A 12350-nucleotide genomic window follows, 5' to 3' on the forward strand; every position below is an offset into this window, starting at 1 on the left:
ACCTGTTGCAGCAAGCCCAGGCACAACTGGAGGTGCGCTTTATGGAGCGGGCACACCATAAATAAGCCTGTAGACTATATCAATAGTTTAAGGCTACAATATCCTTTCATAGTGTTTATATCAGTACAACAACATAGGTCTATCAGATAGCGGATGTTTGGGGGGCATAGGGCCTACCTTTTCTGGAGACACAGGATAATCAAGTTTCAGTTATGACATCACTTGTTTACAATATTAGTCAATATGCCTACTATGTCAAAAAGTGCGGGCAAAGAAGAAGAAAATGTGAGTAGGCCTAGGATAATGCTTTGTTAGTTCTTCATATTAATGTCGCTTCACATTTGTATAATTCTAAAGATGGATGATGAAAGTCTATGAGATGAATATGTAGCCTACATAATTAGTCATCATGTAGGCCTACGGCTAGCTGACTACTTTAAGAATAGTTTAACAATGTAAATGGATCAAACAAATTTGTTTTAGAGCTTGATTCAACCTTTTTCATGCAAAGTGAATTGGCAAAAGGTGGAATTATTGCAAACCAAGTGACAGGGATGGGGTCTACTATCAAAACCCTTACCAAAATCCCACATCTAAAAAGTTTTGTCATGATTGTCTCTGTCTTTGTAGGGGTTACAGGAAGCCCCAGAGAGGACATTCCCTGTGTTCTTCAGAGGAAAACTAGGGGAGAAGGTTAGTGTGATAGTATGACATTCCAAATGTTCTGAGATCCTTAATTTCTTTCAAATTAAATGTTACCTAATTATATATTTTGAATGACTTCCTTCCCGTTTCCAGTCCTAATTCCACAACCATTCCCACTGTAGTATCCATTGCCCTGACATTGATGTTTGTTAAAACACAATCCACAGCTCCATCAGGAGACCCCAGGGTTTGACCTGTTGGACCCCAACATGAGAGTCATAGATGTTAGTTATAACTGCCTCCACGACAAACACCTGAAGAGTTTTTTCCGCCATCCGGAAAGGAAGAAGCGGCTGGTGAAGCAAGGCCTCATCACCTCAAATGAGAAGGCATGGCAAACCTCCTCTTTCTTTCCAAAATCTAAAAGTGACACTTATATGGAACTGAGAAAATTGGACAGGTGTAAGCAATATGATGGCTAGGTGAAATGTTTGCCATTTTGCTTAGTTTACACAAATCCAAATCTACAAGTGCATATGGTCATTGTTAGTGCAGGTTGTAAAAGAGAATGTGTTCTTAATGTCTTACCTGGTTAAATAAAGGCAAAATCAATCAATATTGGGGTAGGGGTTAGAGATAGATTTGGGATTGGGTGTTTGTACACATGAACTTCCTCTAAAAATGGCTCTTTTGTGGCTCCTCCCTTTCAGGTGCTGTGTTCGTGTAAAGAGTACAATCGCTACAGTAGCTACATCAAGTCAGTTCAGTTGCTGTGGGAGAAGCAGTGCTGTGCCCAGCAGGTTAGAGTGGTCTACTTTCTAGATGCTCAATTATAAAAACACAAAAGCTATATTGTAAGACACACCTTTCCAGCTGTCGCTCATGGATCGGGAAAGGGTTTTCTGATCACGTGACAAGACCAGGAAAAACTTGTGGAAGGCAAGGGTGCAAATTAATCTCTCTCTCTCTCTCTCTCTCAGAAAATGCTTTTGAAGCAGTTCCTAGTCTTGCAGCAGCAAGGGGAGGTTCCGTCCCACATCTCACTGACGGATATTAGAGAATGGCTCATTGCCAAGGGTAGAAACTACTTCAAGAACACGTGAGTGTTATTAGAATCTTTTACTCAAATTTGTTAAAAAAAACATAAGCAAAGGTGTGGAATCACGTTGACCTCCTATCTAGCAATAACTTAATAAATAGATATGGTGGACATTTTGAGTTGTAGAAAAATTAAGGTAAATCATGTTTCATATTCCCTTGTATGTGAAGGTTTCAGAGTGAAATGGAAGAGGGGAAGAACCTTTACTTGGCCCAACTGGCTTGGGATGTGAAACGACGCCTCAGGCTTGAGGAGCTGGAAAGAGAAGTGTGCAGGGAGCTACGCCTGGAGCGCCGAACCCGCTGGTCGGTGATTGGACAGGTAAGGATGGAACAGCGGCACTCCTAGGGCTGATATCAACTCACAGTTGCTTAAGCAGCAGTAGGACCTCAGTGTTTCTGTAGGTATCTTCATCCATTTGCCTCTCTCTCTTACCCGTCTCTCTTAGCCTGGTAGCCAGATGGGAGATTGGAGACCCCTGGGCATGGAGACATACACACCTCTGGGAATGGACTCTCCCTTCAGACACTCCACCTCCTCGATGGACACTCTTTCCAGTCAGATCTCGACTGAGAACCTCGAGGTTGCTACGCTACATACTGCCAGACCACATATTGCCAGACCCCAAACTCCCAGACCACGTTCTGCCAGACCACCAACTGAAAGACCTAGCAGTGACTCTGATCACTCTGGAACCTTGTCTACTGTGATGACCTGCTCACCACATTCAGCTAGCCCGTCAGTGGTAGGTCATTTTGGTCATGAACATGTTCCCAGCTTTCACTCTTTGGGGGCTGTAGACATATTACTGCTTCCCTGTTTCCCATCTCCTGGGAAATCCATATCCAAGTACAGTGGCAAGAAAAAGTACGTGAACCCTTTGGAATTACCTGGACTTCTGCATGAATTGGTCATAAAATGTTATCTGATCTTCATCTAAGTCACAACAATAGACAAACACAGTCTGCTTAAACTAATAACACACAAACAATTATAGTTTTTCATGTCTTTATTGAACACACCGTGTAAACATTCACAGTGCAGGGTGGAAAAAGTACACTCAGCAAAAAAAGAAACGTCCCTTTTTCAGGACCCTTGTCTTTCAAAGATAATTCGTACAAATCCAAATAACTTCACAGATCTTCATTGTAAAGGGTATAAACACTGTTTCCCATGCTTGTTCAATGAACCATAAACAATTCATGAACATGCAACTGTGGAACGGTCGTTAAGACAATAACAGCTTACAGACGGTAGGCAATTAAGGTCACAGTTATGAAAACTTAGGACACTAAAGAGGCCTTTCTACTGTCTGAAAAACACAAAAAGAAAGATGCCCAGGGTCCCTGCTCATCTGCGTGAACGTGCCTTAGGTATGCTGCAAGGAGGCATGAGGACTGCAGATGTGGCCAGGGCAATACATTGCAATGTCCGTACTGTGAGACACCTAAGACAGAGCTACAGGAAGACAGGACGGACAGCTGATCGTCCTCACAGTGGCAGACCATGTGTAACAACACCTGCACAGGATCGGTACATCCGAACATCACACCTGCGGGACAGGTACAGGATGGCAACAACAACTGCCTGAGTTACACCAGGAACGCACAATCCCTCCATCACCACTCAGACTGTCAGCAATAGGCTGAGAGAGGCTGGACTGAGGGCTTGTAGGCCTGTTGTAAGGAAACCGGCAACAACGTCGCCAATGGGCACAAACCCACCATCACTGGACCAGACAGGACTGTCAAAAAGTGCTCTTCACTGACGAGTCACGGTTTTGTTTCACCAGGGGTGAGGGTCGGATTCACGTTTATCGTCGAAGGAATGAGCGTTACACCAAGGCCTGTACTCTGGAGCGGGATCGATTTGGAGGTGGCGTGTCAGTCATGGTCTTGGGCGGTGTGTCACAGCATCATTGGACTGAGCTCGTTGTCATTGCAGGCAGTCTCAACGCTGTGCGTTACAGAGAAGACATCCTCCCCCCTCATGTGGTACCCTTCCTGCAGGCTCATCTCGACATGACTCTCCAGCATGACAATGCCACCAGCCATACTGCTCGTTCTGTGCGTGATTTCCTGCAAGACAAGAATGTCAGTGTTCTGCCATGGCCAGCGAAGAGCCCGTATCTCAATCCCATTGAGCACGTCTGGGACCTGTTGGATCAGAGGGTGAGGGCTAGGCCCATCCCCTCCAGAAATGTCCTCGAACTTGCAGGTGCCTTGGTGGAAGAGTGGGGTAACATCTCACAGCAAGAACTGGCAAATCTGGTGCAGTCCACGAGGAGGAGATGCATTGCAGTACTAAATGCAGCTGGTGGCCACACCAGATACTGACTGTTACTTTTGATTTTGACCCCCCCCCCCTTTGTTCAGGGACACATTATTCCATTTCTGTTAGTCACATGTCTGTGGAACTTGTTCAGTTTATGTCTTGGTTGTTCAATGTTGTATGTTCATACAATTATTTACACGTTAAGTTTGCTGAAAATGAACACAGTTGACAGTGAGAGGATGTTTCTTTTTTTGCTGAGTTTATGTGAACCCTTGGTTTTAATAACTGGTTGACCTTACTTTGGCAGCAATAACCTCAACGTTTTCTGTAGTTGCAGATCAGACCTTTACAACGGTGAGGAGGAATTTTGGACCATTCCTCTTTACAAAACTGTTTCAGTTTAGCAATTTTCTTGGGATGTCTGGTGTGAACCTCTCTCTTGAGGTCCTGCCACAGCATCTCAATCGGGTTAAGGTCAGGACTCTGACTAGGCCACTCCAGAAGGCATATTTTCTTCTGTTGCAGCCATTCTGTTGTTGATTTACTTCGGTGTTTTGGGTCGTTGTCCTGTTGCATCACCCAACTTCTGTGGAGCTTCAATTGGCGAACAGCTTTACATTCTCCTACAAAATGTCTTGATGAACTTGGCAATTCATTTTTCCGTCAATGATAGCTAGCTGTCCCTGAGACCCTGAGGCAGCAAAGCAGCTCCAAACCATGATGCTCCCTTCACCATACTTTACAGTTGGGATGAGGTTTTGATATTGGTGTGCTGTGCTTTTCTTTCTCCACATATAGTGTTGTGTGTTCCTTTCAAACAACTCAACTTTAGTTATCTCTCCACAGAATATTTTGCCAGTACTACTGGAACATCCAGATGCTCTTTTGCGAACTTCAAACGTGCAGCAATGTTTTTTTGGACAGCGGTGGCTTCTTCCGTGGTGTCCTCCCATGAACACCATTCTTGTTTAGTGTTTTACGTATCGTAGACTCATCAACAGAAATGTTAGCATGTTCCAGAGATTTCTTTAAGTCTTGAGCTAACACTCTAAGATTCTTCTTAACCTCATTGAGCGTTCTGCGCTGTGCTCTTGCAGTCATCTTTGCAGGACGGCCACTCCTAGGGAGAGTAGCAACAGTGCTGAACTTTCTCCATCTATAGACAATTTGTCTAACCGTGGACTGATGAATATCAAGGCTTTTAGAGATACTTTTTTAACCCTTTCCAGCTTTATGCAAGTCAACAATTCTTAATCTTGGGTATTCTGAGATGTCTTTTGTTTGAGGCATGGTTCACATCAGGCAATGCTTCTTGTGAATACCAAACTCAAAGTTTGTGAGTGTTTTTTTAGGGCAGGCAGCTCTAACCAACATCTCCAATCTCGTCTCAATGATTGTACTCCAGGTTAGCTGACTCCAATTAGCTTTTGGAGAAGTCATTAGCCTATGCGAATGCTTAAATTATGTATTCAGTATAGACACGAAAAATACAATCATTTGTGTGTTATTAGTTTAAGCAGAATGTGTTAATCTGTTGTTGTGACTTAGATGAAGATTAAATCTAATTCTATGACCAATTTATGCAGACATTCAGATAATTCCAATAGGGTTCATATACTTTGTCTTGCCACTGTATTTGGATGATATGATATCATATGTGTTTGCCACTTTGGTAAATGTAAAAAGTCTAGATGAGACAGATGATTAAGTTGCAACAATGGAGACCACACATTTGATATACAGTAATTGCAACAAAAAAAAAAGGTATATTTGTTATATTTACTTAAAAAAAATGTTGATATGGATTAACATGTGTTTTGATTTCCAACATACTGTAAATCTTAATTAATTCTGTTGATGTACCTTTCTGTGTTCATATATACAGATTACTGTTGGGGACTTGCTGCTCATGATTGGGCACATAACGAGCTCAGTATTGGAGGAGGTAAATAGTATCCTGATCCCTGCCTTGGTTGACCTTATAAGGCTGAGAGCTTCAGAAAGTGCTGCAGAGAGTATACTCCCCATCAGCAAAGACACCAACGAAGATTCAACCCAGGGCTCTGTCAGCTGTACCTCCCTACTCTCCAAAGTCAATGTTATCTGTCTCACTCAGAGTCCTGACAGTAGGTCTTCCCCAATCTCCATCGATGAACCAGTCACTGCTGTCCAGACTTATTGTAGCAGCAGTTCTCTGCCCAGTGAGGAACGAGCACACTCTTCCTCTAGTCAGATCTCTACTAAGAACCTCCTGGCTGCTAGGCCATGTTCTACCAGGCCCCAATCTGCCAGGCCCCAATCTACCAGGCCACAATCTACCAAACCACCACCTACTAAACCACAATCTGCTAAACCACAATCTGCTAAACCACAATCTGCTAAATCACAATCTGCTAAACCACCACCTGCTAAACCACCACCTGCTAAACCACAATTTGCTAAACCACAATTTGCTAAACCATCACCTGCTAAACCACAATCTGATAAACCACCACCTGCTAAACCACAATCTGCTAAACCACAATCTGCTAAACTACAATCTGATAAACCACAATCTGCTAAATCACAATCTGCTAAACCACCACCTGCTAAACCACAATTTGCTAAACCATCACCTGCTAAACCACAATCTGATAAACCACCACCTGCTAAACCACAATCTGCTAAACCACAATCTGCTAAACTACAATCTGATAAACCACCACCTGCTAAACTACAATCTGCTACGTCACAGTCTGCCAGGCCACAATCTGACATACAATGTACTACCACTGATGTCTATGAACCCTCATCTGCTGTAGTGGGCTGCACACCACATTCGGCTAGCCCAGATTTGATATGTCATTTTAGTCATGGACATGTCATCCCCTTCAAACAGACCTTGGCCAGTTTCTCCTCCTCCTCCAACACCAGCTTCCCCTCCAGCCAGGGCTCATCTAGCAGAAGCTCCCTGGTGTCTACCACTTTGAAACTCTCAGCCACTGACATGCCTCCCAAGCAGGGGTCAGCCAGGAGCACCTCCTCCTCCTCCTCGGGCTCCATCAAGCATTTTGACAGAATGAGTGACATTCCTTGCTCCCTGGCTGTGAGCTCTATTTCAACTGTTCCTGGACCTGACTCTTGCAGCAGCCTTGTGCGGGAGAATCAGTTTGCTACTGAGGTCTCGTCGATTTGCCTCAGCCAAGATAGAAATGGACAAGGAGGGAGTGTAACACCTCCAGCCCCTTTGGATGTTTCCCTCCCCTCCATTATTGAGCGGGCTGGTGGACTTGTATGTTCTGTCATCTCCCAGTCTTTAGCAATTGTGGAGGCGCGGTCAAGTGTGAATGGTGAGGAGGGCTCTCCATCTCCCACCACAGTCTCCCATTCTCCTACAAGGGTGTTTGTCAGCCACTTAAGGAGTAGCCCACTAGGTGAGGACCTTGTAGATTCAACACTTGCGGATGTTATCTCTGTCCTGAAAATGGAGGGAATTCTTTCCTCCTCTCCGACTTTGGAGGAGGAGCTGCTTGATCTCTCCTCCAGTTGTTCTTCGTCATCCAGCGAGACACTGCAATGTGTGTCTGTTGGCCCTCTTGGCAGTGGGTCGGAGACATCCTTCCAACTTCTTGGGGGTCGTAATCTGAGTATCGCCACCCCAACGGCCCATGTTATCACAGAGGACTTAGAAGTCTACAGTGATGAGATCATTGATGAAATCCTTATTATAATGAGGACCAAAAAAGATGATGACAGTGGAAGTGACGTCTCTGGTGCATCAACACCATGCAACACACCAGCACCACAGAGCCGGTCCTCTTCTGCACTGAGGGGCGTGCTTCCCCATGACAGGAGGATACTCAGCACAACACTGCTTGGAATCCAGAACACACTAGACAGTGAGAACCTCTCAAGAGAGTGCTCCATCTCACCACAGGACAATGCCAGAGTCCTGGAGATGATAAAGTTGCTGCAGAGGCGCCTTGAGGGGACACCCTCAGAGTCCTCCATCCATATCACAGATGTGGCTTCACCCTTGGGCTTTCCTCTCCCTGTATCTCTCCATGCTGTTCAGTCGTGTGTATTTGCCACTGACAAAGACCTGAAGGCAGAAAGAGTGAAGGGAGTCTTTGAAAGCCTGAGATCCCAGTTTATGAGCTACTCCATCAAGCCTGTGAGTAACATCATTACCAGGGCAACAACAAAGACGGCTGCCTCCAATCAGGTTAGTTTAGAGACACTCCAGGCAGCATCAGCAAAATCATCTGCTGTGGCTCAGAACCTTATTAGTTCGGTTTTATTTAAAGTTGCCAAGGTGTCCTGCTCTGATGACTTAGAGGGTCTGGGTGATCATCTCAGATGCCCCTCAACTTTGACCAGAGTTCTGACACCTTTGACCACAGAGAAAGCTACAATGACACCTGCTGTTCTGAAGATCAGAAGGGAGATGTCTAAGGAAGTGGCCACCGAACTCCAGAGTTTCTTGATCAAGGAATCCCTTACTGGCACCCAGACACCATCCAATGGACATGTTTGCACTTCTGGTTCTGCCCCAAGGGAAGCTGTGCGGGACATCCTGAGGAAAACCAAAGAGGAGGCTTCCAACAAAAGCTTGAATAATATTTTCTCTGTTAATTTGGATGAGCGGCTCACAGACTCCATTGCAGATGCCTTATATCCAAAGCTGCATGACAGATTGGAGTCCAAGAGAGAGCTGCAGGCTTCTTATGACAGCTCCCAGATCAGCTGCAGCCTCAGCCCCTTCGAAGTTGAGAGCAGCCTAGAGCTCCAGGAGTTCACTGACCCACTATCTGAGTCAGTATTGTGTCTCCTGGATAGGACATTTGGAGATAAAGCTCAGAACTTAAAGACAGGCGGGGGTGTTTTACAATATGTCACAGACCCAACCTATAAGAAGCTTTTGATTGGACCCCACACCAATGACGTCAATGTGGTTGTGCACACGATTGCAGTGGAGGAGTTGCCTGTTGAGGGTTGTATTGCGCAAAGTGAGGCCATTCATGGCCTTCACAAGAAGCAAGAGTTACCTTCCAGTGGCAGAGGGAATGAGACCCCGAGCCCTACTAATTGCCTACTGGAGGGTGTAGTGGGCAAACTGGTACGGAAGATGCTATTTCAGGGCCTTGACATCCCTGAGGTACCCATGAATGACAGCCGCTCTGAGAACTTTATGCTACAGAATGAACTGGTTGCGAAGCTTTGTCCTCTGATGGTAAGGACAATCATGGCTACAACCATAGCCAATCAACCACCTACTATTCAAGAAGCAGTGATGTCTTCTGAGAACATCCGTGTGAAAGAGCTGTGTGAGGCAGGTATCAAACCCCTCAAAGAGAACCATGTACCCGATGACTCTGAGACAAACATCATGGTCAGAGGGGCTTTGAATGAAATTGAATCCTGTATGGACAAGGACTCTCCCAGTCTACATTCCACACCAGAGGTGGTTGTAGACCTGATCACCAAGCTGCTTCATGGGTATGAGCTTGACTCCGAGGACTTTGCATCACCTGTGTCATCCCCAACCACCACTCTCTCTAATGTGGCAATGGACATGGTGGTTTCTGTCCTTCGGGACATGTCCGATTCCTCAGACGTTACCTCAGCATTGGAAATGACCAAGGATCTCAAGACGCCATATTCCCGCCCCTCAAGTGCAAGAATTGTAAGTGCCCTCTGCAGAGAGTTGGAGGAGCACATGGGCTCTCCTGATGCTCTGAGGCGAGCTTTGAGCAACGGCAGCGGGGAGATGACAACAGCCGTTGCGAGTGCAGTCACCAGGGAAGTCAACCGTCTGGGTTCAATCGTACCCAAAGTCTCTGTCCGGCCGCTCTCCTCAGACATCTGCCTAAGGACAGACCAGGACAAGGTCATGGTTAAGAGCCGATGTGGCTCGGCTGCGGTGAAGGCATCCCAACCGGTGTATATTATTGTTCATGTAGAGGCAGTGATGGATATCATTGTCCGGCTGCTGTCTCTGATTGTTCCTCGGACCCAGGATAAACTGGCCAGCTGGACCCTAGTTGAGGATGTGACCAACAAGCTGTCCAGTGCTCTGTGGGTGAGGGTGACTAACAGGTGGAGGGAAGCAAATGTCTGCCTGAAGGCAACAGACATCTTTCAGTTGGTGCTGTCTGTGCATAGAAAGTTGATGCAACGCTATGGCACAGAGGAAGCCCTACAGAAGATACTGTGCCACAAGGCACCCAAGCTGCACAAGGACATTGTCTGTCTTGTCACGAACGGAATTATGGATGCACAATCCAAACTTCAAGGCACCAAAAATCTGGAATCTACACTCAACTTGAAAGAATTGACAGCCTTGTTTAATGAAATGACAACCCGTCAATCTTTGAATAAGAAAACTGAGCACAGCAGCATCAAGACTGAGATTGAACAGCCGGAGTGGTCCACTGTGGAACAAGTGACATCCGGTTCCACCAGCTTCATTAGGGAGCTTATATTAGAAGAAGTCCTGATGAAGCTTGTCAAGAAGATATGCCGTATGCCAAAAAGGACCAACAAGCGTCAGCGCATCCAGATCAGTGATCTGGTGACTGAGCTGATCCGATTGTTCGATGATGAGGTGGCCAAATATCTGATTGAGGAAATGGAAAGCCAGCAAAAAAGTTTCAATTCTAAGATGACATCGAAGCTGGCAGATGCCATCTACACTGACCTTGGGAAGGTCAAGCGTTTGAAACGCTCCTTGAAAATTGACGATTTATTTGAGGATCAGGAGATGCTTTCCATTGTCTCTGTCATTATTTCCCACAAGCTACTGGCCATCTTGAAACCCTCAGTGCCCAATCCATATGACCGCGAGACCTCAGACCTTGAAGACTCATGCAGTGATGATGTGGAGGATGCGGAATCTGAGGGGGTGCATTATGCCACCGGCAGAAAGGTAAGACAAGCTCAGATTACTCTTGAATGGTCATTGGTTGTGCTTTTTGATATCGGCACCATTAAGTATAGTTGTATTATTATAGGAATATGTAAAGGAAGTGAAATTGAAGTTTAATTGTGCATCCTTGAATTCTGATCACAGTCCAACATGAGCATCGTCCTTACAGACACTACATACCAGCCAGAGATGTACATTGCTGTGGATTCTCCACTTATGAGTGAGTATTCCTGGGGGAAAATGTTCTTATGGGACAATTATATATAAAGAAGTATAAAGAAGTCATAAATTATTGTTTTATCAGACAATTGTCCATCTGAAATTCTTACATATTTTCATCTTCTTGCCAGTTAAATTATCCAAGATGAGGAAAGGCATCCGCGGCTTCTTCTGGAGAGTCCAGAAGGCCTGGAAACGCTTGGTCTCCTGCAAGTCCTCTGGGTCCTCTGATGGGTAGCCTGGATGACGTGCAGCCCATGTCAGTTGCTTTTGCCAGGCTACATCTGAGGACACCACAACTGGCCTCAATACAACATTTGTATTTTTGTTGTTCATTTTCATTTTGAGTCCCCTAATGCTGCTATATTTGAACCAGGCTGTCAGTGGACTAACTTACCATTAGTTTATACTCCTTAAGGAAGATCCACTATAGGCTACTCAACACCAAAATTCCATCTGGGTCTTTTGATCCCTTATTAGCTCCTACTCCTGTAACTAGGAATGTGAGCTTCTAAATGTCATTCAGACATCTACAGCTTCTCCTGTGATTAGGAAGATAAGCTAAGAAGCCCAACCAATTGACTAGATGTGCTGTACGTCTGATGCCCTCTCCCTATTGTAATCATTGATCCACGTCCATTGCGGCCTCTAAATTTGATATAGATATTTAGCCTAAATTAAAAAAATTACAAGGCGTGTAGGCCAGCTTCTACTCTTATGATTAGGAAAGTGGTGCTAAACGTTTTGGGCTTTGAGGAACTATGTATTTTATTTTTCAATCACTTACATACTTTTTAATGGTTGTTTTAATAAACCCTTTGTATTGCAGATTTTGATTAATCTTGTATCTTTCATAATTTTTCATTTTAATTTAGGTATTCATTTGATGACATGGGACTAAAACGTAGTTTATACCCTACATACGTACACAACAAATAACTACAAGCAGCTATGCAAAAAAAACTCTACACAAGAACACAGGATGAGCATTTTGTGAAGCGTTCTTGTGTTGCACACGAAGGGTATGAACTAGGCTTAGTCATTTTATGACTTCTATAAGGGTATATAATGGTATCCATAGTGCAGTATTAAGATGTTCATTATGGAGCTTTATATTATAGTAGAAATAATGTAAATGAATAAAAGTGAATTGATGTATGTCAACTCGATATTTGCTTGCTCAACAAAAGCTATATTGGTGTTAGA

General features: G+C 44.6%; 1 protein-coding gene across 1 annotated transcript in view; it reads left to right on the forward strand.

Moving 5' to 3' along the window:
* The first annotated feature begins 1181 nt into the window (after nt 1–1181).
* Nucleotides 1182–12350, forward strand: part of LOC106560954 (mucin-17) — a 121461-nt gene continuing 110292 nt past the window's right edge. Inside the window, exons 1-8 of the mRNA XM_045688721.1 lie at nt 1182–1190; nt 1356–1445; nt 1626–1744; nt 1915–2065; nt 2193–2489; nt 5904–10925; nt 11070–11145; nt 11276–11378. Coding sequence (XP_045544677.1) covers nt 1182–1190; nt 1356–1445; nt 1626–1744; nt 1915–2065; nt 2193–2489; nt 5904–10925; nt 11070–11145; nt 11276–11378 — 5867 coding nt within the window. The remainder of the gene's footprint in view (nt 1191–1355; nt 1446–1625; nt 1745–1914; nt 2066–2192; nt 2490–5903; nt 10926–11069; nt 11146–11275; nt 11379–12350) is intronic.

Source organism: Salmo salar, chromosome ssa10, assembly GCF_905237065.1.
Source record: "Salmo salar chromosome ssa10, Ssal_v3.1, whole genome shotgun sequence".
In the NCBI taxonomy this organism is placed as follows: Eukaryota; Metazoa; Chordata; class Actinopteri; order Salmoniformes; family Salmonidae; genus Salmo; species Salmo salar.